Here is a 23,469-nt window from a genome sequence, read left to right as displayed (position 1 = left end):
CCATCGTCCAGTTAGAAAGTGTGTGAATGCTTTGCTAAAAGTATATATGCAACCATAACAGTACAAAGTGTGACGATAATTGCTCAAACGATGTTTAACTCTTTTACCGCCATAAACGTTTAAAAACGTTCAGTATAATCCTAGGATAGGCCGCCATAGACGTCAATTGACGTCTACTATGTTTTTTTATGTAAACGGGTGGAGGAAAGCCTTGGGCAGCTGTGCTCCAAGTATCAAGCCGATCGGGTTACTATAATGAGTATTCCTGGCCACTAGATGGCTGTGATGAGTCTTTTGGACAAGATCGGGTAGGAGACAACAGTAGAAGAAGAGAGGCGGAGCTAGAGTATTGAGGGGGAGAGAATGGCGAACTTGGATAAGGGAGTCAAAAAGGCTACAGATGGCAATCAGCTCACGCTTGATCCTTATTTTCAAAGTTCTAAAGCATCGACCAGTGCTCAAGAGCACAGTGATGACGGGGTTAAGTCATAGTTGAAGCGGTGACGCGGCCGTTTCGACCACGTCCTAAGGCCCCACCGGCTAGCGATGCTAATAACGTCCTAAGGCCCCACCGGCTAGCGATGCTAACACCGGAGAAAAGTGGTGCACAACCGAGCACGTATGCACAGATGACATTTCATCGGACGATGACGACTACTATGGGTCCGATGCAAGACAGTCTTGGACAGTCTTCCAAAGAACGTGAAGGTAAGCGCTAACATGCTAAGAGATTGCTAGTAAGATTACTTTCCTAACTTTTCGGGCGATCTGCTAGCAGCGTGTGTAAATGTGCTGATATACACTAAAACATCTATTACCTATACAAACGTGAATGTATATTTTATAGATCGTGCTCACAGCAACGTCCGACCGCTGGTTCTACGACAAAGAAAGGTAAAAAACAAACAAACAAAAAAACGTTTTCAATACACCGCAACAATAAAAGGAAAGTCTTTCGATAGTATTGTAATTGTATATGTTTCTTTCAGCTCCTCCTCATAGGGCCCAAAGTGACCCTTCTCACAGTGAGCAGAACAAAGGTAAAAAGAAAAAAAAAAAAGATTCTCCACAGCACTAATAAAATATTTGATGGTAAACGTCTTCTATAATTTACAGAATGTGCATCAACCAATACATCCAGAAAAAATGGTAAACATGCACACACACACACACACATTGCATCACAGTGCTCTAAAATAATATATGATATTGAAATGTATATTTGCAGATCCCAAAGATTCTGGCTGGCATGAAGTGGGCTGGTAGCCAACCATCTTCCCCTTTGCTGCAAAACCAGGACCAAGGGATGCTGCAGCAGAGCCGAATTCCCACCTGCCAGCTGACATCCTGGAGCTCTTCATCACGGATGAACTTCTCCAGCACATCGTTCATCATACCAACCTCTACGCAAATCAGTCCATGCAGAAGCAGACTGACAAAAACTGTTGCGCACGTGTAAATAGTTTGCAAAGAGTTTTCCAAATTGTTTGTTCGGATTGCTACTGTTGCATGTAAATAAACTGTTATTTTGCAATCAAAAAACATTTTTTATTGTTGGGGTAGTGTTTTATAGAAGTTTAGGTGTTTGTAGAATCACTCATGCAAAAAAAAAAAGTGCCAAATTCACTAGAGTGCATGAAATAACACCGTTTCACAAAAAGCTTGATTTCTCCGTATTTTGGAAGAAAATAGAGGATTTGGGTGAAACGAAGCTGTTTTCTATTGTTGATTACTGAAGATCCGAATAAGGTAGAAACAAACTTTTTTTAGATGAAAGATGAGACTTCAATCTTTCATTTGGTAGTATCCGCGTTTCCATAGTCCTAACACAACATTTTCTGTGGAGCTTGAAAGATCGGTAAAATTCTGTAAATCAGCTGGCACTATGGGGTTACCTTTTCTGAAAATGGCTGGCAGTCAAAGAGTTAATGCTCGACTTACATGAAACGATTTTCACCGCCTCAGACTAAAAAAAAACTATAAATCAGAAGATATTTTTCACGTTTTACTGGAGTCAAAGGGCGATGTCGTCATCTCGATTACTTAGTGTCTTTTTATTTTATTTTATTTATTTTTAATCACCCACTCACACAAGCTTACCTCATGTAAGCCACACACATGGTCTCCCAGGCGGAGAAACGAACCCACGCCAACCGGCACTGAAGGCAAGTGACTGTTCCACTCCTCCACCTGGAGCCCTCGATCGCTTAGTGTAAGGTGGAAATCTCCACTGTTTTTACATCAGTCTTATCAAGTCTTTTAGTCTGTGTGGTGATGTTACATAGCCAACAAAAAATAGATGAGCAATAACAAAATCGATAACAGGAAACCGCACAAAATCTCGAGAGATGCATGAATAAATGGGAAAACTTAACAAATACGTAAGAGAGAACATGGATTAGCCATAAGCTTCTTTCTCTCCATTTTGGAGGTTTCTGCCAAGCGCATTATGGGAAAACTTTGCATGGTGGGAAAAAAAACGCCTAAAGAATCTAGTTGTAGGACTGAAAAAAATGACCCTGCAAAATATAGTCTTTGTAAAATCTCAATCTGAGACTAGACTGTTACTAAAATATCTATAACTTGTCTTTATATGAAGCCTGAACCATATATGACAGAAAATTCTGATGAGTGCCTTTTCTCACAGGGTTATTCTGTGCCCCGCCATGTTGTGGTTTGCGTGTGTGTCTGTGGGTACAATCATGGGGACATCGGGTGGAGGGATGGCTTTTTGTTTTTATTGTATTATGGATGTTTTAATTGTTCAGCACTTTGAGTTGCATAAATTAAATTATTTGTAAATAGAGTATTTATTGGTCCTTTTCAAAAAACAAACAAATTATTTTTTTTGAAAATCCAACTCCACATATGACTTTTGATTTGTGTCATATTTGATACATCCGGTCACAATGCTTTAAATTTGTACATTTATAATCGTCCAAACTTTTATTATAAATTAATATGTTTGATATATCAAACATATTAGTATTTCCAAAAATCAGAAAGAACATTTCCCACTATTATTCAGTATAGGTGTTTCTCCTTTCTCAATTGGGCGATCTTGCAAGGTTGCTGGAAAAGTCATCAACTGAGTGATACTGCCCTCTAATGGATTATCTATGCAATGCATGTGTCAAATCATATACGTCAGTGTTTTAAAGGGGGAAAAAAATATATACTCATGAAATAGAGGGCTCAAATTGTCTTGTATTTAATATGATACATTTTCAAATCATTTTCTTTCTGCTGTACAGCGTTTCTATACATTTCAATTGCATTTCTGAATGAATCTACCGGCCATTAGAAATGAACTTGGAAAAACTGTTTGAAATTCAGCAAATGCAGCATATGTTTCTGTTTGTGTGTGTGCATCATGCTCAGTTGGTGGTCTCCATGGGATTCACTCCAGGCGACGTTAAGCCTGGAAACCAGACGTGTGCATTATGCATTACACACTGGCTCATGTCCCTCTCTGCTTTCATTTGCTCCTCTCTTTCTTCTACATTTCTCTTCGTCTTTTATTGCCATTTCTCTCAATTCCTTGTCTGTCTGCCGCTTCCCTCACTTCTTTACCCCCCTGTGACTCATTTTCTTTATTTTTTCTCTCCTCACAATGTTTCTTTTATTGAAACCATGAGACCAATATTAGCATCACCAAACAACAGTTACACTCAGCTGCATTTTAAAAGAAGACACACGCATACACACCGAACACACAGAATTGGAGGAAAAGGGAGATTTCCTCCCTCTGATCTGAGAGTCAGATCGGAATAAAACATCAGACAGAATTACAGACCTTACCAATTTAACTTATTCCACATTCATTCTTAATCAGCGATGTAATAAAAATCCTCCTTGTCATTAGTTACATTTCAAATGTGGAGCCCACTTCAAACGCAAATTGAAAATTTCAGTGCATTTTTCTTTGATCAATGCCATTCTGCTTTTGCCCTCTTCTGTAAAACTGCACATGCCTTTCTTAAGTATGTTACTTTCATGTATTGTTTATTATTGTGTTGGCCTGCGCATGCCTCCAGTGGTTGAGATAAATGGGAGTGAGAGTAGACATTTTTTTTGTTGCTTCCGAGATGTGGAACAGAAATGGCTAGAATAGTGATACAAATAACAATGAAAGCCTTGGAAACGGGCAATTTAACCTTCAGGATGAATGGCCACGATAAAAATAAAATGATGTAGCGCACAGGTTTAGAAAAGAATAACGGTATACCTATAACAGACGGACACAGCTCCCATATAATTGGCCAATGTTGTCTAAAAATTGGGCAATAATGGATTAATATATAAAGCTGTTGACATCCAAAACGTTCTGCTTCATAGTCTGCTTCAAAACACAATGTATCATCCAACTGATATCGCTTGCAGTAGCACAAAACATTTGTTCCTGCGGTAAACACAAATCAACAAAGAAAAAGAAGAGCCCCTTTCACACTACCACAAAATTGGCTCATCAGAGGCAGAACAAACTTAATTAATTCTTCTCTGATCGAGAAGTCTGACAGGAGCGCTAGTAAGTAATGTCTGTAGTATTATTACAACTTCATACTGCTCAGGTACTGTAGGGGAAACATAATTCAAATTCAAAAAATTGTGGGCTGCATGTAACCAGTTGCCCATTTCTGTCCTAGGCAATGCATTTACAAAAAAAAAAAAAAAGGAAGTTTCCAACGCTGCATTCTGCTGACATCATTGAAGCCAAGTGTGTGCTTTAAAGTGGAAGTCAACCTTAAACATTTCTTGCCAATAATGTTATATGTAACCTCACTAGTCTAAACATGACATTCTGATTAATATTACATTTGTATGTACGTATATGAGTTATGAAGCAAAATCCAGCCATTTTTATCCATCTCAGAGGGCGGCCATTTTGCCACTTGCTGTCGACTGAAGATGACATCAATGTTGCTCAGGGCTCAAGCAAAGACCAATCACACTTCACCTGTTTTCTGAAGTTGCGCTATGATTGATAGTTACCTGAGACCTGAGCAAAATTGATGTCATATTCAGTCGACAGGAAGTGGCAAAATGGCTGCCCCCTGAGATGGATAAAAATGTCTGGATTTTGCTGCTTCACTCATATTCCACTCATGCAACAATAACCAGAATACCATATTTAGACCAGTGGGGTGGCATAGAACATGTCTAAAAAAAAAAAAAAATGTGGATTGACTTCTCCTTTAATATGAAATTGTTGTAGCTGCTACGCCTTATGGCGAGGTTGAAAACATGTACAGTAGCTGAACTTAATAATAATACAATAAATAAATAAATAAGGAAGTTTAAAAACAATGCTTTAAAAACATGCCATATTCAAATGAATTTCACCTCAGGAGAGCATAAAATGGTCTGGAAAAAAATAACAAAAATTAAGGGAACATTCAGACTTTGACGACAACTAAAACCTACTGTTCTGTTTAAATGACGAGGCAATATGTTTTAAGTAGCATCAGTCAGTGCCCATCTGAGAGCAGAGATTTGTCTTTAAAAAGAATGAGGCTGACAAACCCCTCTTGTATTGCAATTTGTTATCTTCCAAGTCCGGATTGAAGGGTTGTTAGTTGTTACAGCCAGGACACTGTTCATGTTGGATGCTGTGTACACACGCCTTGTTGTTTCCCTTTTTTGCTGACCTTGGAGTGTTTTACTCATATTGTTGCACCTTTTTTCCTTTCTATAGAGAACAAATAACACACATATCCAGTCTGATATCCAGTCTGATAAGTATGCAGAGAAGAGCAGCAGGATAAACAAAGCATGATGAGTTGCCAGCTCAATTAATTAGAGCACACTTGCTGTGCTGCAGTCTTGCTAAATTGCAGGATGTTAAAGGCATGATAAACCGTGAGCGTTGTCTTACACATGGGGCATAACCCGTAGAACTATAGAAAACATAACAAGACACATTAGCAATTAATGCAGGTAATAGGAATTTCAATGAGTTGTGTTTCCCCATCTTGAAATAACCTGAGAAAAAGAATTAATGTAACACAGGCCACAAAATATTTGTCTGTCTGATTCCTCTCGTTACCCACTTTTTTTTACAACCTATGTTGTTACCAGGTGATCCGCAGCATCAACTCGAATATAATTAGAAATAACCTTGGTTTGAACCATATCCAATGAATAAAAGCTGCACCCAACAGTTCAAATCCCACTAAGAAGCAGCACATGACTCAGCACTTTGACCCAAGAGCAGCTCTTTTCGCATTCATACAATTTTATTTCCATGTTAACATCTTGCCTATGAAGTGTTCCGCTTAATTCACCAAAGCTTATCTCCATGTGCAGCACTCTACCTCCTGAAGTCACGATCGACTTCAGAGTAAATCTCCCTCTTCAGCTCTAATTAGTTTATTTCCAGGAATCTCCGGTGAAAAATTCTCAGTAACAAGCATATCAAAGTGCAAGTGCAGAGCAGTTGTCTCCATATGTACCAGGCGAAGAGAAAGGCCAAACTTTTATTACTTTAAAATATACAGTTTTCTCTTTCATGCAAAGTTTTTGTTTCCAGCAAAAGCCATTTTCCACCGTGGGATAACAACTTCTGTGTATAGTGAAACTACATGAAACATTTCGACCCTAAAATATAAATATATACAGTACAAACCAATGTATCTGCAGATGGAGGGGAAAAAAATGGCATCTATCGATCCTTACCCAAGTACAACCGAGCTATTTCTTTGTATTGAAAGTAAAACATCGCGCAAACTGACAACTCTGCAGGCCTTTTCGAGCTACTCCCTGAGATGAAGCCGGTTTCAGATTTTCACACAAGTTTGCCTTCGCTTAGCACAAGGGGGGAAAAAAAACAAATAATGCCCTCTTCAACTGAAAATATTATAATAAAAAAAAATCCCTATTTTGCGAGGTTACCATTTGAAAACTTTTCACCATGACTCATAGGCTACAGTACTTTAACAACTTCTTTGCGTGTTTTTAGCATACTGGTTGAAAAAAAAAATACTCCTTTTCTAATTCTAAACTAAATTTCCTTCCATGTTTGCTTCTTGTAGATTATATTCATGATACAGTATGACTTCTATAGCTATATTATACAATAGCTACAATAGCTACAACAGCTACATATAGCTATCTATCGCTAGCTAACTAGATAGCTAGAGATAAAGCAAGAGCTAGCTTGCTAACTAGCTAGATCCTGCCTGCATACAATATCAATAGAATAATAAATTCAGCGATATTCACAAATTAATTGCAAGCAAAATAGTTTTGCAGTAAGTCCTTTATTAAAACATCTTTATTTATTTTTTCTTTGGTTGACTGAATCCGATGAGAAGTAACGCTATTGTGTGCTGTTAATATATAAGCTAATGTAAACAATTTGAGTCCAGATCTTGAGTGAGACACGTGTCATAGTGTTTTGTCTCTGACTTTGAAATCTGGCCTCCCCTCAGAGATGACAAGTGATGGATGGAGTTGGGGGGAATGCATTTCTTCAATATTTTAATACAGGTTATTAAATATATTTGAATGCGCTGAGCTGGGTGGCGATTCATATCGAACGCTCATATTGTTCGACGATGGAAACAGTGGAGCGTTTCAAATATGAACAGGGAAGATAAAAGTCTTTTCTCAATTCGTCATGGCTGATAAGGCTGAGTGTGACGTGCCAGGAACAGATCAGCTTTTCTCTATCTGCTCTCTCTCTTTCTTTTCCTTCCTCCCCAGTTCCACCATTCATCTCCCGTCATCTCTTATCTACCTGAGCTCACCTCCACCCACCTCTACGTTCACTGTGTGAGAATATACACACATTTTATGCGCTCGTTTTCCCTTAACCCTTACCCCGGTGAGATTCTGTATCCTCTAGCCTACAAACTGTGGAATTGGTCTTGAGCATTGAGTATCCGTTTCTCCTTTGTGCTGTATTTGTTTGTTTGGCTGCCGCAAGCATTTCCTTTTTTCTGTATATACCAGAAATTGTTTTGGCAGCTCCCTCTCTGCACCTTTTCCACTCTCGTCTACTAGTTTCTTTTTACCTTGTTTTTTGTTTCCTGTTTCTCGTTCCCTAACCTTTCTTTCCTTTCTCCTCTAGTGCAGTGGTTCTCAGTGGGTCTGGCTTCAGGAAGCCGTCAACTCCGAATAGACAAGCTGCGACCCAAATCAAGAAAAATGCTAACTCCCAAGATTTTGGCACAGTTTCTGAATACATTGCATGATCTTTGTGCTTTGTGTAATTGAGTTGGATGGCATCTTGTTCCATGACACACTGGCAGTCTGGCACCATATCCTCTGCTGCCTGGGTTCTCAGTTGCTCAGAGTGTTCTCTAGTATTCTCCTCACAACCCTCAAGTGTTTCCCTCTTATGGAGGCAGCACTATCAGTTGTGATGCTGACACGCATGTCCCATATTAGGTAGGGTGACCAGATTTTTTTTTAAAGCATGCAATAATACAATTCCGCTTAAAATCAAATATACAACAATTTATAACAAATTTAATCGCTCGTTCAGTCTCGTGCCCGGTGGTTGTGTTATTGCATTAGTTAATGCTAAAGGCTATCTAGATTAACAATTCAACAGTGCTATACCATTCAATGCACTCACAGGACAGGAGTAGCATAAAATCGGGACAAAACTGTGGGGCTGGTGAAATCCACACACGTGGTCACCCTAAGCTTAGGCCCATGAAACTCAAAAAGGCCGACGGATCCCCAGAGCTGGAAGATGTCCTCTACAAAGAAATTATTCTTCTAAGTCCCTATTCCACATGTTTTGCGTAAATGAGTAAAACAGCATTGTTTATTATGTCTGTAGATTTGTTAATCTGTCATGCAAAATGACCACTAGCCTTAATATAGGCTGTGGTCTGTTCTTTGATGACATTTGAATAATCTTCAATTTGCCGACTTGACAGTGTCATGTGAGACTGGTATACTTGTAGGTTTCAATGTATGAGCTATGGTGATCAAATAAACACCTCTCTCAACTATTCCCTAGGGGCTAAATCATGGTCTTTTTTTTCTTCTTCTTTTTTTTCCACAGTCATAGTACGGCAACCCATTGAAAACAGGTCGCAACCCACTTTTCGGTCGCGATCCACCATTTGAGAAACACTGCTCTTGGGGATACTGGTTGAAAAATGCTCCTTTCTTGTCTACAGCATTTTGCTTGTTTGTCTTAGTCCCCTTGTTTCCCTTCGGCCAACAAGTTGGAAAATATTTACAAAAAAGTATTTTGCGCTGGTTTAGAGTTCTTGTTCAACAAGGCTTTAGTCTTATTTTCTTTCTTTCTTTTCATATCCTCTCCTTGTTGTAACCCCCAGCCTCTTTTACACCTTTGGTTTGTTTTCTCACATCCTCGATGTTGTGTAATATTTAAATTCTGTTGCCACTTCAAAGTGCCCTGTTAGCTGATTGAAGCTCGTTATGGGATGAAAACAAGCAGGGGGGGGGATTCATAAATGGCTGCCACGTTCGTTAGGAAGGCGTCGTGAAGGCTGTGCATGTTTGTGAGAGAGATAAAGATGGATTGGTGTGTGGTCAGGTGCTCAAGGCTTTTTCAGGTGTGACCCAAATATGAATGAACTGTGTTTATTTGGTCGGTGCACATCATCTCTGCATTGTCCTAGTTTAATGCATTGCGTGTACTTGTGCGTCTGTTTTCATCCTTCAGATGTTGAACAGCTTTGACTAAAAGGTCAATACTCTCCACTGAGATCTTGAAATTCTTACAAAAGTACCAGGGGCTGTCTTGTTTCAATGCAAAGACTCAATGTCAAATCGTTTTAGAATAAGAAGTCATAGAGGGTCGGATGTTTTTGTATTTTTATGTTATTTCCGTTTATAGTGGCATAGTTGCACTTTGGGCTTGGAATAAATTCAGCTGTGGGAGTTTTTGTACTTTTCATGTCATAGAAAATAAAAATTGTCCTTAGCTGCGTTGACCTGCTCTTGTACCTTCACGTCTGTTTCACTCATGTATATAAGCTTCTCATTCCATCTAATCGCCAGTTATACCTCATCGTCATGCGGCCTTAACCTTGATTGTTTCTTGACCTTGACTTTTTTGCCTCACCTTTGTTACTCTTTGCCTCTGCTGATTGTGTGCCAAATCAAATCTGTGCTTTCATTTTACACCCATTTATAGGTCGGGGTGTTTTACAAAATGTATGTCACATCTTAGGCATAAACCAGAGTGAATTTTGGTTGAATTTGCTAAAACTAATATACAGTACAGTCACGTAGAGTTTCTTATGGCATTTTGTAAGCAGACTAAAAGAGTCTGACAGACTGCAAATTGTTTGGGGACTACGTTATGAACAATCCAGTCGTTATAAAACTTGATATCTACAGCTAATGTGTCATAACCCGTCCCCAAAACAGAGTAGTTCCCAGACCAAAGTGGAAAAATAAAATAAACATGCTAAAATGCAGTGTTTCCAACACACCCAAAATGGTCTCCTGGCTATAATTTTAGAAAAACATAATGCATGTACTGACGACTAGGCGGTGCACGACACAAAACCGAGCTGGTGGGGGAATGAGCATCTGAGAAAAATGATGACAGACAGAAACACCAGTGTGACCTTAGGGGCTCTTTAGTTTGCATGACAGCAGAACAAGAAGCCTAAAGAAACATGACAATCCTATGGGAGAATGGCCCTAATTGACTGCAGATGGGACCACAAACTCTGGACAAGCACTTTAGAAAGAATAACCAGACTAACTCAAGAGATACGGACGCTGACTTGGGCTTTGAGATAGATGGAAGGACTATTGGTCTTTTTACAGACAAGACACAACAAATGAGAAGACTATCGACCATATTGTCAAGTGCCTAAAATGTGTATGCTGAACTTGAACATTTTGAATGCAAAGGAACTGCCCTTTTAACTTTTTTAAGTTCTCATGTAAACGTGGCCTGAGATGTGCCGAGAGGATGTAAAACTGAGCGAGTAGGAGGTTGCAAATAAGGGCTGCCAATAACTCTCCAAAGAGAAACAGATTGACAACTAGACGAGGGGGAGCTCAGATGAGGCAAACAATGGTGGAAAGCCTGCAACATTAAAGTCCAGCACCAATTTGAGAATTCATGACCTTGAATTAATTGTGCAGAAAATCTCGGCCCTGGAAGTGTCCCACCACAATTCCACTGCTAGAAGTAAAGGAAGATATTCACTGAATTATTCACCTCATTAATTTCCTTGATGAGGGCTTCTGCTTTTGTTGGATCCGATGCTAATCTTAGGATCACAGGCTCAAATTCACATAATCCTGAACCTTGCATCAGTCACTTCCTGTTGCACACAGTGTCTATTAAAATAACACTCATTATGAGGCAAACAATGAAGATGAGGCAACAATGTGTCATGTATATTGTATACATTTATATAATGTACATTGTTTGTAAATAGCACTACAAAATTTCCAATGCTGGTGGAGGAGTGGAACTGACACTTGCCTTTGGTGCCAGTTGATGTGGGTTCACTTCCCCGCCTGGGAGACCATGTGGCTTACATGATGTTGCTTCTTCAAATTTGATGGTTTTTTTTCTTTTTAATGCTAAATAACACCTTGTCAATCAATCAACTTTTATATTTTCGTCTTAGCTGTCACAAACCCAAAATAGGGACTTTTTCTATTATTATTATTAGTAGTAGAAGTAGTAGTAGTAGTAGTAATAGTAGTAGTAGTAGTAGTAGTAGTCGTGTTTATTGTTTATTATTTAAAATAAGTATTAGTAGTAACATGAGTAGTAGTAGTAGTAGTATTTGGATTATTATTTAAAGTGGGCCCTGGAGAAGAAAACCCAATTATCTCCTGTACGTTACTCCCAGTTGCTCATTCAAGATGTTTACATTTCTAAAGTGCATCTCTTCTTTTCCTTTTCATTAATGGAGGTTGCAGTGGTGCAGTCCCAAAGGACTCCAGCTGCGGGAACGACCAGCGTAGTTCTGTTAGAGTCTCGCAGTGACTGAGAACAAACAGAATAAACAATTGGTTGATCGATTTTCCACTGACATCAGACAGATGCTGACGCTGTTCAACTTTGCGGCGAGGGAACTCCACTTTCCAAGAATACAACTGGAGACATCATGACATGTTCTTATATTACTTTATTTTAACAGATGGGAAATTGGTATTGCTGCCTTTTGAAGTGTTGATTGCTTTTCCTCCTTAAGACTAATTGCAGTTTTTCCATGCTTTCCTTACTGCTCTTTATTTTAACACATTTATTTCCTCCATCACTCATCTAAATAGGAAATGAGCAAGGCAAAAATGTGTTTCATATCCCCAGTTTGTTTTATTGCTACAAATATGAAAATATTTTTGCTCCCTTAGACCCTAAAGCAGTGGGAAATTAATTGAAACTAAATTAATCCCAAAATAGCAAATGTATCTCGAATTACCCTGAGCTTGTGCCTTTGTACAGGTAAAATATGAGGATAATGAAGAAAAATGGCAGGATGAAAAATGCAAGGTGAGCTTTTTTTTTTCCCTGTGAAACTTGGTTTATCCTGCGGTTGTTTACCTCTTTAATCATTATATCATTTTTTTCCAATTTACAACAGTGTACAGTATGTAATGTATCAGTGGAAAATCTATCATTCCACAGTTCAGCTCTTTTAGTTTCAGTTTTGTTTTGCTGAAAGCGGGCAGCGACTGCATGGACAGCATTTCTTCAACGAAGAAAGAACAGCACCAAACTGGCCTCTACCAAATAGCAATTGCGCTTTACTGTAGCAGAGAGGAATTTCATGCAAGCATTTTTTTTAAGTGCCTTCATTTTTCAAACGGTGTACTAACCTGATGTGAATGTGAAACAAACCATTTAATGTTACTGTCTTGACATGTCTACATCACAATGCAACGTGAAACCTTGGCAGTGTTAATAAATTAGAAGCTTACTGGCAGGCATGACAAGACAATATAGATGACATAAAGGAAAAGGTTTGCCCAAAGTTTTTCCTCTGAGGGATGCAAAAAAAAAAAAAAAAAGTTTACTGACTTGGATCAACACAATAAAAGCAATTTGTTTGTATTTGAAAATACTGCTTCATAACAGCTTTCTGCTAAAGGTGATGAAGGCAAATGAAGTAGGATTTTTCAGGATTATGGGATGGCCTGTGAACCTGGATTCCACCAGAATAGATCTGGCCCTGAACTGAGCAGCAGCCAAATCATATCTCCATATTCAGAGCAATCTGTAATAAGATGACAATCTTTACAGCAATGTACAGCACTTGAGAATCATTTAAAGTGATACGGTAATAAATTTTCGCTTTTATCCTTAGTCACCAGGGTGTTATGAATACAAATTCTGTAATTTTAGTTGTTAATAGCTTCTTTCTATCTTTGCATATCCATGAAGTTGATTTATAATTTTTTAGTGGTATAAGTTGTAGTCGTCAGGGGGTGTCGCAACTTTTCGTGCTAATACTTGGCTCTCATTGGTCAAATAAACTTTACTCCACTTTGTGGTATGCAGTGTTAATTTTGACAAGAAAGTTTAGGTAATTTATTTTTAGTTAGTCTTTCGACTAAGTTTTAGTCATAATTTAGTCATCTGATTTTATTTTAGTTTTAATCCAAGTTTAGTTGATGAAAGTCGACTAAATGTGGATTAAAACTAAAATAAAATCAGATGACTAAAATCAGCAATTTTAGTCGACGAAAAAGAGCAATTTTAGTTGACTAAATTGACAGTTACTAACTGTCAATTTAGTCAACTAAAATTGCTTCCTTTTCCTTCAGCATACATTTCAACTTTTATACAGAAAATTATAACACCTATTTGTAACTGTAGTTCTTTTCTCCAATTTGCGTTTCATTCCTTCTGATTGAATTGTGTGAATTTTCGTCACTGTTATTTTTATTTTCGTTATAGTCACTGACAAAATTGTTAGTCAATTTTAGTTATTGTTATAGTCTCAATGAATGGCTGCTATTTTAGTTTTCGTTTAAATTTCGTCTGAAAAATTTTTTTTGTGACGAAAACTAGGACGAAATTATCACTGGTTGTATGAGTTATGGCTGATGCGATTACTGAAGCCTAGCATTCACACTTTCCAGCAACTGCTGAAGTAATATTCAGTGGTTTTGAAGTGGAAAGCAGATTAGTCCAAAGAGATCGCACTGGCAATCTCCACTTGCGTCTTGTTAACATTAGCCAGTGGCATTTTCGATAGTTCATCGTTTCATCACAATAAATCCATTCTGACACTCTCAAATGGCTCGTGGTTTTTCTTGCAACCAACAACACCTTGTTGCAATTTATGTCTTTTATAAAAAAAAAAAAAAAAAAGACAAACAGCAAGGTATTGCTGTATGTTAGCAAGAGCAGAAGGTGGTAATGTTTTAACAATGAGATTGGAAAAGGTGCACAATGTTTGGCAGGTGTGGGGACTATACGTACCGCCGATTCAAATATTTCTAGATGAATGCTTGCGTTATCTAATGACTGTATTTGAATGGGTGTAATTGTGTCTTTGTTTTGGTATATTGTGTTGTGAACTGCAGCTGAAAAGGACTCAGCTTGTGAATGAGTCAGAGAATGGTTTGAACATATGTGTAACCACACACTGGCACAAATATATACAGTTTATATCCACACCTGCAGCAGACCAGAGAATCAATTCTATTTCCTCTTATCCCCTCCCTTCAGCTCTATCTGTTGCTTTCTCGCTCTCTCTGCAACTCAAAAGAGGTGCCGCATTCAAGCGGTCTGACGCCACTTCATTTAAGAGGCGGTAATCTAAAGACACCGTTTCCAATTGAGCGTGTGTGCGCTGATGTGCGTTGAAGGTGGTACAGCGAGTTGGAGCTTGTCCTGGCACCATCAGCTCGATTGTACTAATGGCATAAATGAATCATCACAAGAACCTTGGAAGGCATGCCGAGTGCCGGCAGTATTTCCGTATAGCGAGGAATAGTCCCAGAAACCCTCGGTGACCTTGGAATAAATAAAACAAGCGCTAGCCACCTGCATTAAAATGTTTCTAGCTGGATTTAATTAGCTGTCAAAACACGAGCTTGGCTGTACAGGTTGTCACCATTCAGTGCTTAATGTCATCTGACATGTAGTTTGAGGAAAGCAAGTCAGCTTAGACGTGACGTGCAGGATCAAAATCAATCTCCAGGATTACATTGAGGCAATGTTACAGTGAGCAGGAATAAATACATTTTATTGACTTTTATCGCAGCCAGCCACACACACCTGTCCCTGTAATTGCAAGCAGCCATTTAAAAATGTACTGTACAACCTGTGGGATCTGTCCACATGAAGTCACTGCCGTAATGTCAGGTGAAAGGTTACTCAACCTATACTGACACTTTAAAAAAAAATTCATCTCCACTATTTCCACGAATCACATCTACACTGGAAAAAACGCTGTCCCTGTGCAACTTTTGAATACTGCACTCTCTTTACAAATCCTAGTGCTATTCATTTGAGAATCATTTCTCACTCACTCACTCACTCACTCACTCACTCACTCACTCACACCACAAAGTGAGGTTTTGGATTGGTCCAAGTCAAAATCTGGCATCCGACTGTAATGCTGAGTCATGACCTTAAAAATGCTCGAAAACACTCCAGTGTTGCTGAATTGAAATATCTGTAAGAGCGTGTCAAAATATCTCCACAGAAATGTGAAAGACTCATTGCCAATTATATAAAATGCTTGAATTTAGTTGGTGCTGCTGAATGTGGCTCAACAAATTCCTTGGTTATACAGCAGGTACTTTTTCACACAAGGCCAAGAACGCTTTGAATATTTTGTTCCATTAATCATTTATAAAAAATAAAAATAAAATAAAAAAAATCGCCATTCTGGCCTGTGATTGGCTGGAAACCTGTCCAGGGTGTACCCCGCCTACTGCCCAAAGCCAGCTGAGATAGGCTCCAGCACCCCCTGCGACCCTTGTGAGGAATAAGCGGTCAAGAAAATGGATGGATGGATGGAAAATCCCCATTCAAAAATGACATTTTATGTTTACTTGGGTGGTCTTTGTTTGATCTGTATATATATTTTTTTATGATCTCCAAGACTGGGAAAAAAAAAAAAAAAGCTTCATGGAACTGGAAAAACCATTGACTTGTTACAAAATAAAATGTATATAATCACATGAAATATCTGGAAGAAAAAAAGATTTGATCTGTCCAGAAATAGCAAACGGGTTGAAAGAAAATTTAAATTATGAAATAACTCAACTCAACTCAACTTTATTTATAAAGCGCTTTAAGAACAGGCGTTGCTGTATACAAAGTGCTGTACATAAACATCAGTTTTGCAGTAAACAAGAACAAAGCAAACATTTTGAAGTGCGAATACAGGCTTTTTTTTTTTTTTTTTTTTTTTACAAGTAAATACATTTTACATCAGTGAATAAATAAGAAGTAGTGAATAAAGAGATAAATAAATACATAAATAAGTAGACTAAACATCAAACTCGTGCACACCACAAAATCAAATTAAGTGACAGCTTTTTAAATAATCAAGTAATCGTTTGGAGCCATTTTTTTTTTATTTAAAATTGTCCAAATCCTCTGATTTCAGCAAATCAACAGTAATTATTCACTGATTTCTGTCATCTTTGATGAAAGAAGACTATCTTCCATCCATCCATCCATCATCCATTTTCTTACCGCTTATTCCTCACAAGGGTCGTGGGAGTGCTGGAGCCTATCCCAGCTGGCTTCGGTCAGTAGGTGGGGTACACCCTGGACTGGTTGCCAGCCAATCCAGGGCACACAGAGAAGAACAACCACTCACACACACAAGCACACCTAGGGACAATTCAGAGCGCCCAATTAACCTGCCATGCATGTCTTTGGAATGTGGGAGGAGACTGGAGTACCCGGAGAAGACCCACGTGGGCATGGGCAGAACATGCAAACTCCACCCAGGAAGGCCGGAGCCTGGACTCGATCTTGCGTCCTCAGTATTGGGAGGCGGACGTGCTAACCACTTAAATCAAAATAAGACAATTGCAAATTAAAATGAATCCGAATAGTGGATTAATCGACTGAATAATCAATAAATTAATCGATTCTAAAAATATTTGATAGTGGCAGCACTAATGTCAACGTTGCTTTGTTTCACCCGTTCTTTTACCCGACATAGAAAACTTTTTGTCTACGTCTCTCACCAACAAGCCGATCACAATTTGAATCAAAATTCATGTCATAATCTTGACTAAGCTGCTCTTAAATTGGCTACAGGTGTCACGACACTTCTTGTGTCACATTATTAGTCACTTATAAGGCTGCTTTTTTTTTTTTTTTTGGAAAAGGGTAAGAAGCTTGGTCATGCAGGAGGGTCTCAGAGTAAAGCCGCTACTCCTCAGTATTGAGAGCAGCCAGATGAGAAGGCTTGGGCATCTTGTCAGGATGCCTCCAGGGCATCTCCCTTGTGAGATGTTACGGTTTTTCTCACACTGGGAAGAAACCCCCGTAAAAACCCACAACAAGCTGAAGAGACCACCAATCACTGAAATAGTCTGAGATAATGCACCTGCTCATGTGTAAACAAAACAGTTTTGTTTGAGCAAGACGAATGCGCTCTCTGTGCAGCATGTTTTTCTGCCCATCTAGTTACATAAAGATCACGTGGTCGCTCTTCTGTTTAATAATGTGTACAGAAGCCTGCTGTAATGAATTTTCATTTCCAATTTACTTTTTCATTTCATTCCATGAAAAAAATAATATCGCTCAGGTGATTGAAATACCAAGAATGAAGAGTTGTTGGAAAGGCCACACATACATAGGCATGCATGAACACACGCTAGCATACACACGCAGTCACATGCTAGTATTGTCAGAAGCTCAACCATTAGAACAGCCATATATTTAATATATGGAAGCACAACATGTGAAAAACGTTACACTTAAAAGTAGGAATGAACAATTAATCAAAATTCAATTACAATTTCAATTATTACACGCCACGATTACAAAATTATTAACACTCATTTTGAGTTGTTTAAATTGATATATTTACACTTTCTTTATGACTAATTTAATAAATCTCGTTTGGTCCAGAAGGAACTTGCATAATTATAGTGTTTCAAAGAAATTGATTTGTCTTAATATTTTCTACGTGTTTAAACATTTTCTTATTTTGTACCAAAAGCAAATGATTTCAATCATTACCAAATTAATTGTGATTAATATCTTCTTCATAATCAGACGGCACTGAATGCTAATATGTGTGTGTGTGTATATATATATATATATATATATATATATATATATATATATTGTTATGTGCCGTGAGGCAAAGCAAGGCCAGGACCCAGGATGCAGAGTGAGAGACAAAGTCCACAGTTTATTGTTCACAAAAGTATCAACAGAAAATCACCTTGCTCAGGGAAAAAGTTCTAGAAAACAAAGTAGCAACCAAAAATCACCTTGTTCAGGGATGAAGAAACACTAAAGCGCAAAGTAGCAACATAAAACACTAGGGACCAAAGTAGCAACAGAAAGAGCCGTCTTAATAGACCGGTAGAACGAGAAACAAAAACCACTACAAGCCGGAGACCAGGGACTAGAACACAACAAGGGTGTGGCAGGAGGAGACAAGCAAACGTAGCAGGTATAGCAAGGGAATGTTCCGGCACAGAACCAAAGGAGGGGCTGGTTAAATAGGTTGTTGGCTCATCAGGCTGATGAGCCTCAGGTGTGGGCGCAGGCCTCTGCCTGCGAGGTTGGCGCCGCCTCCTGCCACACTCTGGAACTGCTAGAGAGACAACAGAACCATCACAGTACCCCCCCCCCTAAGGAACGCCACCCGGCGTTCGACCAGGCTTATCAGGGTTACGGGCATAGAACTCACGCAGCAGTTGCGGGTCCAAAATGAGGGCACGTGAGATCCAGGAGCGGTCCTCCGGGCCGTACCCCTCCCAGTCGACGAGATACTGGAACCCTCTGCCCCGCCTGCGGACATCAAGGATGCGATTCACGGTGTATGCAGGGTGTCCATCAACGATCCGGGGAGGAGGTGGCGGTGGGGCGGGTGGCTGGAGGGGGCTATCCACGACCGGTTTCAGAAGAGACACGTGGAAAACGGGGTGGATCCTGAGGGATGACGGGAGCCGGAGTCGGACAGCATTCGGGTTGATGATCTTGTCAATGGGAAAAGGGCCAATGAAGCGTGGACCCATTTTGCGGGAGTCCACTTGAAGGGGCAGGTCACGTGCGGAAAGCCAGACACGCTGTCCCACTTGGTAGTCGGGGGCTGGGGTTCTCCTCCGGTCAGCCAGGCGTCGGTTGCGCTCCGCTGTCCTGGACAGCGCTGCTCGAGCCTCCCTCCAGACTCGTCTGGCACGGCGGAAGTGGGCATTGATGGACGGGACGGCAACCTCGGACTCCTGGCTGGGAAACAGAGGGGGTTGGTAGCCCGAGGTCACCTTAAATGGGGACATGCCTGTGGCAGTGCTGATCAGTGTGTTATGCGCGTATTCCACCCATGGGAGGTGCGCGGACCAGGAGGCAGGAAGGCGTGAGGCTACGCAGCGCAGAGCTGTTTCCAGGTCTTGATTTGCACGCTCCGTCTGACCGTTGGTTTGGGGGTGGTAGCCGGAGGAGAGACTGGGAGAGATCCCCAGTGCCCGACAGAAAGCCTTCCAGACTTGAGAGGTGAATTGTGGACCCCTGTCCGACACGATGTCTGTGGGGATTCCGTGGAGCCTGAAAACATGTTGGACCAATAGGTTAGCAGTCTCCAAGGCGGTGGGGAGTTTTGGGAGGGGGACATAATGAACTGACTTGGAGAATCTGTCGACGATGGTAAGGATTGTGTCATTGCCCTCGGATGGGGGAAGTCCCGTGACGAAATCCACCGCGATATGCGACCATGGCCGAGAGGGGATGGGCAAGGGGCGTAATAGGCCTGCCGGGGCTTGATGAGAAGGTTTATTGCGGGCGCAAACTGAGCATGACGCAACAAAAGCCCGAACATCGGCAGCCATGGTTGGCCACCAGAAGCGCTGTTGGATCAGGGAGAGTGTCCGGTGGATCCCAGGGTGGCAAGCGATTCTTGAGGTATGCCCCCAGAGGAGCACAGGAGTCCTGGCGGCAGGTGGCACGAACAGTTTCCCTGGAGGACATTCATTTGGAACTGGTTGGTTGTCAAGTGCCTCCTGAACTTTCTTCTCCACTCGCCACCGCATCGCCCCGACCACACACTCAGGGGAGAGGATCGTGCTTGAGTCCCTCTCTTCCTCTCCAGAGGCGAACTGCCGGGAGAGGGCGTCAGGTTTCAGGTTTCGGGAGCCGGGGCGGTAGGTGAGGGTGAAGTTGAAGCGTCCGAGGAAGAGAGCCCAACGAGCTTGACGAGAGTTCAGTCGTTTGGCGGTGCGAAGATAGGACAAGTTCTTGTGGTCCGTCCAAACAATGAAGGGATGAGTTGCACCCTCCAGCCAATGCCGCCATTCTTGGAGGGCTAGGACCACTGCCAGGAGTTCGCGGTTGCCCACATCATAGTTGCGCTCCGCCGGGGAAAGCCGGCGGGAGAAGTAAGCACAGGGGTGTAGTTTTTGGTCCGCAGGCAGGCGCTGAGAGAGGACGGCCCCCACTCCTGAATCTGACGCATCCACCTCTACCACAAACTGCTGCTCGGGATCTGGGTGGGCGAGAACAGGGGCATTAACAAAGAGTTCTTTCAGACGGTTAAAAGCACATTGAGCATCAGCAGACCACACGAAGCGAAGTTTGTTTGAGGTCAAACACGTGAGAGGAGCAGCTATACTACTATAGTTTCGGATAAATCTCCTATAGAAGTTAGCGAACCCAAGGAAACGTTGCAGCTGCTTCCGATTGGTAGGCAGAGGCCAATTTTTAACCGCTTTGATTTTAGAGGGATCGGCCCTGAGCCGCCCCTTTTCTATCACATAGCCCAGAAAATTAACAGTGGAAACATGAAATTCACATTTCTCAACTTTAACATACAGTTTGTTTTCTAGTAACCTCCGCAGGACATCTCTTACGTGCCCCACATGCTCTTCATGTGATCGAGAAAAGATGAGAATATCGTCTAGATATGCAAAAACATTCTTATCGAGCAGGTCTCTGAGTACATCATTCACAAATGACTGGAATGTTGCTGGAGCGTTTGTGAGCCCAAAGGGCATGACCAAATACTCAAAATGTCCCAAATGGGTATTGAAGGCAGTTTTCCACTCGTCGCCGTCGCGTATCCTTACCAGGTGGTAGGCGTTTCGGAGGTCCAATTTGGTGAACACCATTGCATTGTGGAGAGGGCTGAATGCAGCGTCCAGGAGCGGCAGAGGGTACTTGTTTTTAACTGTGATGGTGTTTAAGCCAGTGTAGTCAATGCAAGGACGCAGAGTTTTATCCTTCTTTTCCACAAAGAAAAACCCTGCGCCTAATGGAGATGAAGACGGTCTTATAAGTCCTGCAGCTAATGAGTCGGTGATGTATTTTTCCATTGCTTCCCGTTCGGGTTTGGTTAAGTTGTATAGTCTGTGTGTTGGGAGTGGAGCCCCAGGGAGCAGTTCTATAACACAGTCATAGGGTCTATGTGGGGGAAGGGAGCACGCCAAGTCCTTTCTGAAAACTGCCTTTAAATCGTGGTATTCACTGGGGACGTTACTTAGGTCAATATCTTTTGAGTAGTGGGGAGAGTTAGGACCCCTGGCAGGTAGGGCTGACTTTAGACAGTGGGCATGGCAATAGTTGCTCCAGTTCCGAATTGTGCCTGTGGACCAGTCTATGTGGGGGTTATGCAGCTTCAACCAGGGAATCCCTAGAATTGCGGTGTTGAGGGGGGAGGAAATCACATAGAACTCAATTACTTCATGATGGTTACTAGAGAGTGTCAGTTTAATGGGTGTGGTTCTGTGTGTAACCCTTTCTAGAAGCCTCCCGTCGACTGCAAGAACTTTCTTGGGGGAGGTCAGTGGAGTCAGGGAAAGATTGTTGTTTTTAACATAGTCAATGTCTATGAAGTTGTCATCGGCTCCGGAGTCTATCAGCACCTGGACAGGTAACGAGCAAAGTGTCGTGTGAATCATACCTGGTACCTGTATTTGGGAGGACGAGGGGGAAGATATTCGGCTCACCAGTGCCTCCCTTCCTACTGGTGAGCCCCGGCTTTTGGCAACTCGGGGCAGCTTGCCAAGAAGTGGCCCCCCTGGCCGCAGTACAGGCACAGTCGGCTCCTCATGCGTCGCTGTCGTTCGACAGGGGTGAGTCGAGCCCTGCCCAACTCCATGGGCTCGTCGCGAGGTGTCGTGCTGGAATGGAGTTCAGGAGCGGTGCTCGGAGATGAGGCGGTGGAGTTCCCCATGACGGTTGAGCTGGACGGTGAGACAGTTGACGAGCGACGAGCCATGTCCATCTTCCTCTCCCGCCGTCTCTCCCTGAGCCGATTGTCCATCCGTGTTGCTAATGTAATAAGGTCATTTAGTGCGTTACATTCATCCCTTAAAGCCAACTCATCTTTTATCTCCCCAGCGAGCCCCTTTTGAAAAATTGTTTGTAGCTCAGAGTCCCCCCATCCGCTACTGGCTGCCAGAACCTGGAAAGTTAATGCATATTGAGAGACAGAGTGGCTACCTTGACGCAGATCCAGCAACTGGCCAACTGCTTCCTTGCCTCGCACCGGGTGATCAAAAATGCGTTTCATTTCTCCGGTAAACTGTTCATAATCATTTAGCACTGCCGATCCTTGTTCTGTGATTGCCAAGGCCCAAGCGGCCGCTTGTCCTGATAACAGACTCATAATGAAAGCGATTTTTGACTGGGCAGTAGCATAAGTACTGGGTTGCTGGTTAAACACTAATCTACATTGTAGCAAAAACTGAGCACATGTGCCTAAGTCTCCAGAATACCTAGCAGGAATCGGAATAAATGGCTCTCTGGGAGAAGACGGCTGGGAGGCTGGAGGGGTTGCCGCCGATGGAGAGGGCGAGCAACCAGAGGAGCTGGACGACGGCAGTTGGTGACTCATGGCTGCCATCTGCTTGTTCAGCTGGTCCACACTGGTGGTGAGTTGTTGTAGATGGTCCATCACTTGTTGCAGGGTTGATTGGTGTTGTCCAACAAGTGCTCCTTGTGCCGAAAGCGCACTCCTTAAGCGCTCTGACTCTGCTGGGTCCATTATGGCCGGAACATTCTGTTATGTGCCGTGAGGCAAAGCAAGGCCAGGACCCAGGATGCAGAGTGAGAGACAAAGTCCACAGTTTATTGTTCACAAAAGTATCAACAGAAAATCACCTTGCTCAGGGAAAAAGTTCTAGAAAACAAAGTAGCAACCAAAAATCACCTTGTTCAGGGATGAAGAAACACTAAAGCGCAAAGTAGCAACATAAAACACTAGGGACCAAAGTAGCAACAGAAAGAGCCGTCTTAATAGACCGGTAGAACGAGAAACAAAAACCACTACAAGCCGGAGACCAGGGACTAGAACACAACAAGGGTGTGGCAGGAGGAGACAAGCAAACGTAGCAGGTATAGCAAGGGAATGTTCC

At 41.5% G+C, this 23,469-nt stretch overlaps 1 protein-coding gene across 1 annotated transcript; it reads left to right on the top strand.

Annotated features, from left to right (window-relative positions):
• Positions 1 to 214: 214 nt before the first annotated feature.
• On the top strand, positions 215 to 1,544 carry LOC144026281 (uncharacterized). Its single transcript, XM_077532865.1, has 5 exons — positions 215 to 708; positions 848 to 894; positions 990 to 1,040; positions 1,117 to 1,149; positions 1,229 to 1,544. Exons 1-5 carry the CDS (start codon positions 582 to 584, stop codon positions 1,457 to 1,459), a joined length of 489 nt encoding a protein of 162 aa, XP_077388991.1. The 5' UTR covers positions 215 to 581; the 3' UTR covers positions 1,460 to 1,544.
• Positions 1,545 to 23,469: the final 21,925 nt, after the last annotated feature.

Source organism: Festucalex cinctus, chromosome 9, assembly GCF_051991245.1.
Source record: "Festucalex cinctus isolate MCC-2025b chromosome 9, RoL_Fcin_1.0, whole genome shotgun sequence".
NCBI lineage: Eukaryota > Metazoa > Chordata > Actinopteri > Syngnathiformes > Syngnathidae > Festucalex > Festucalex cinctus.
The sequence above is the reverse complement of the archived record's forward strand: the minus strand, read 5'-3'. Positions and strand labels throughout refer to the sequence as shown.

Coding starts and splice junctions, on each gene's coding strand:
- LOC144026281 (XM_077532865.1), top strand. CDS start 582: ATGCTAACACCGGAGAAAAGTGGTGCACAACCGAGCACGTATGCACAG. Junction 709..847: donor GTCTTCCAAAGAACGTGAAG/GTAAGCGCTAAC, acceptor TATATTTTATAG/ATCGTGCTCACAGCAACGTC. Junction 1,041..1,116: donor TCACAGTGAGCAGAACAAAG/GTAAAAAGAAAA, acceptor TATAATTTACAG/AATGTGCATCAACCAATACA.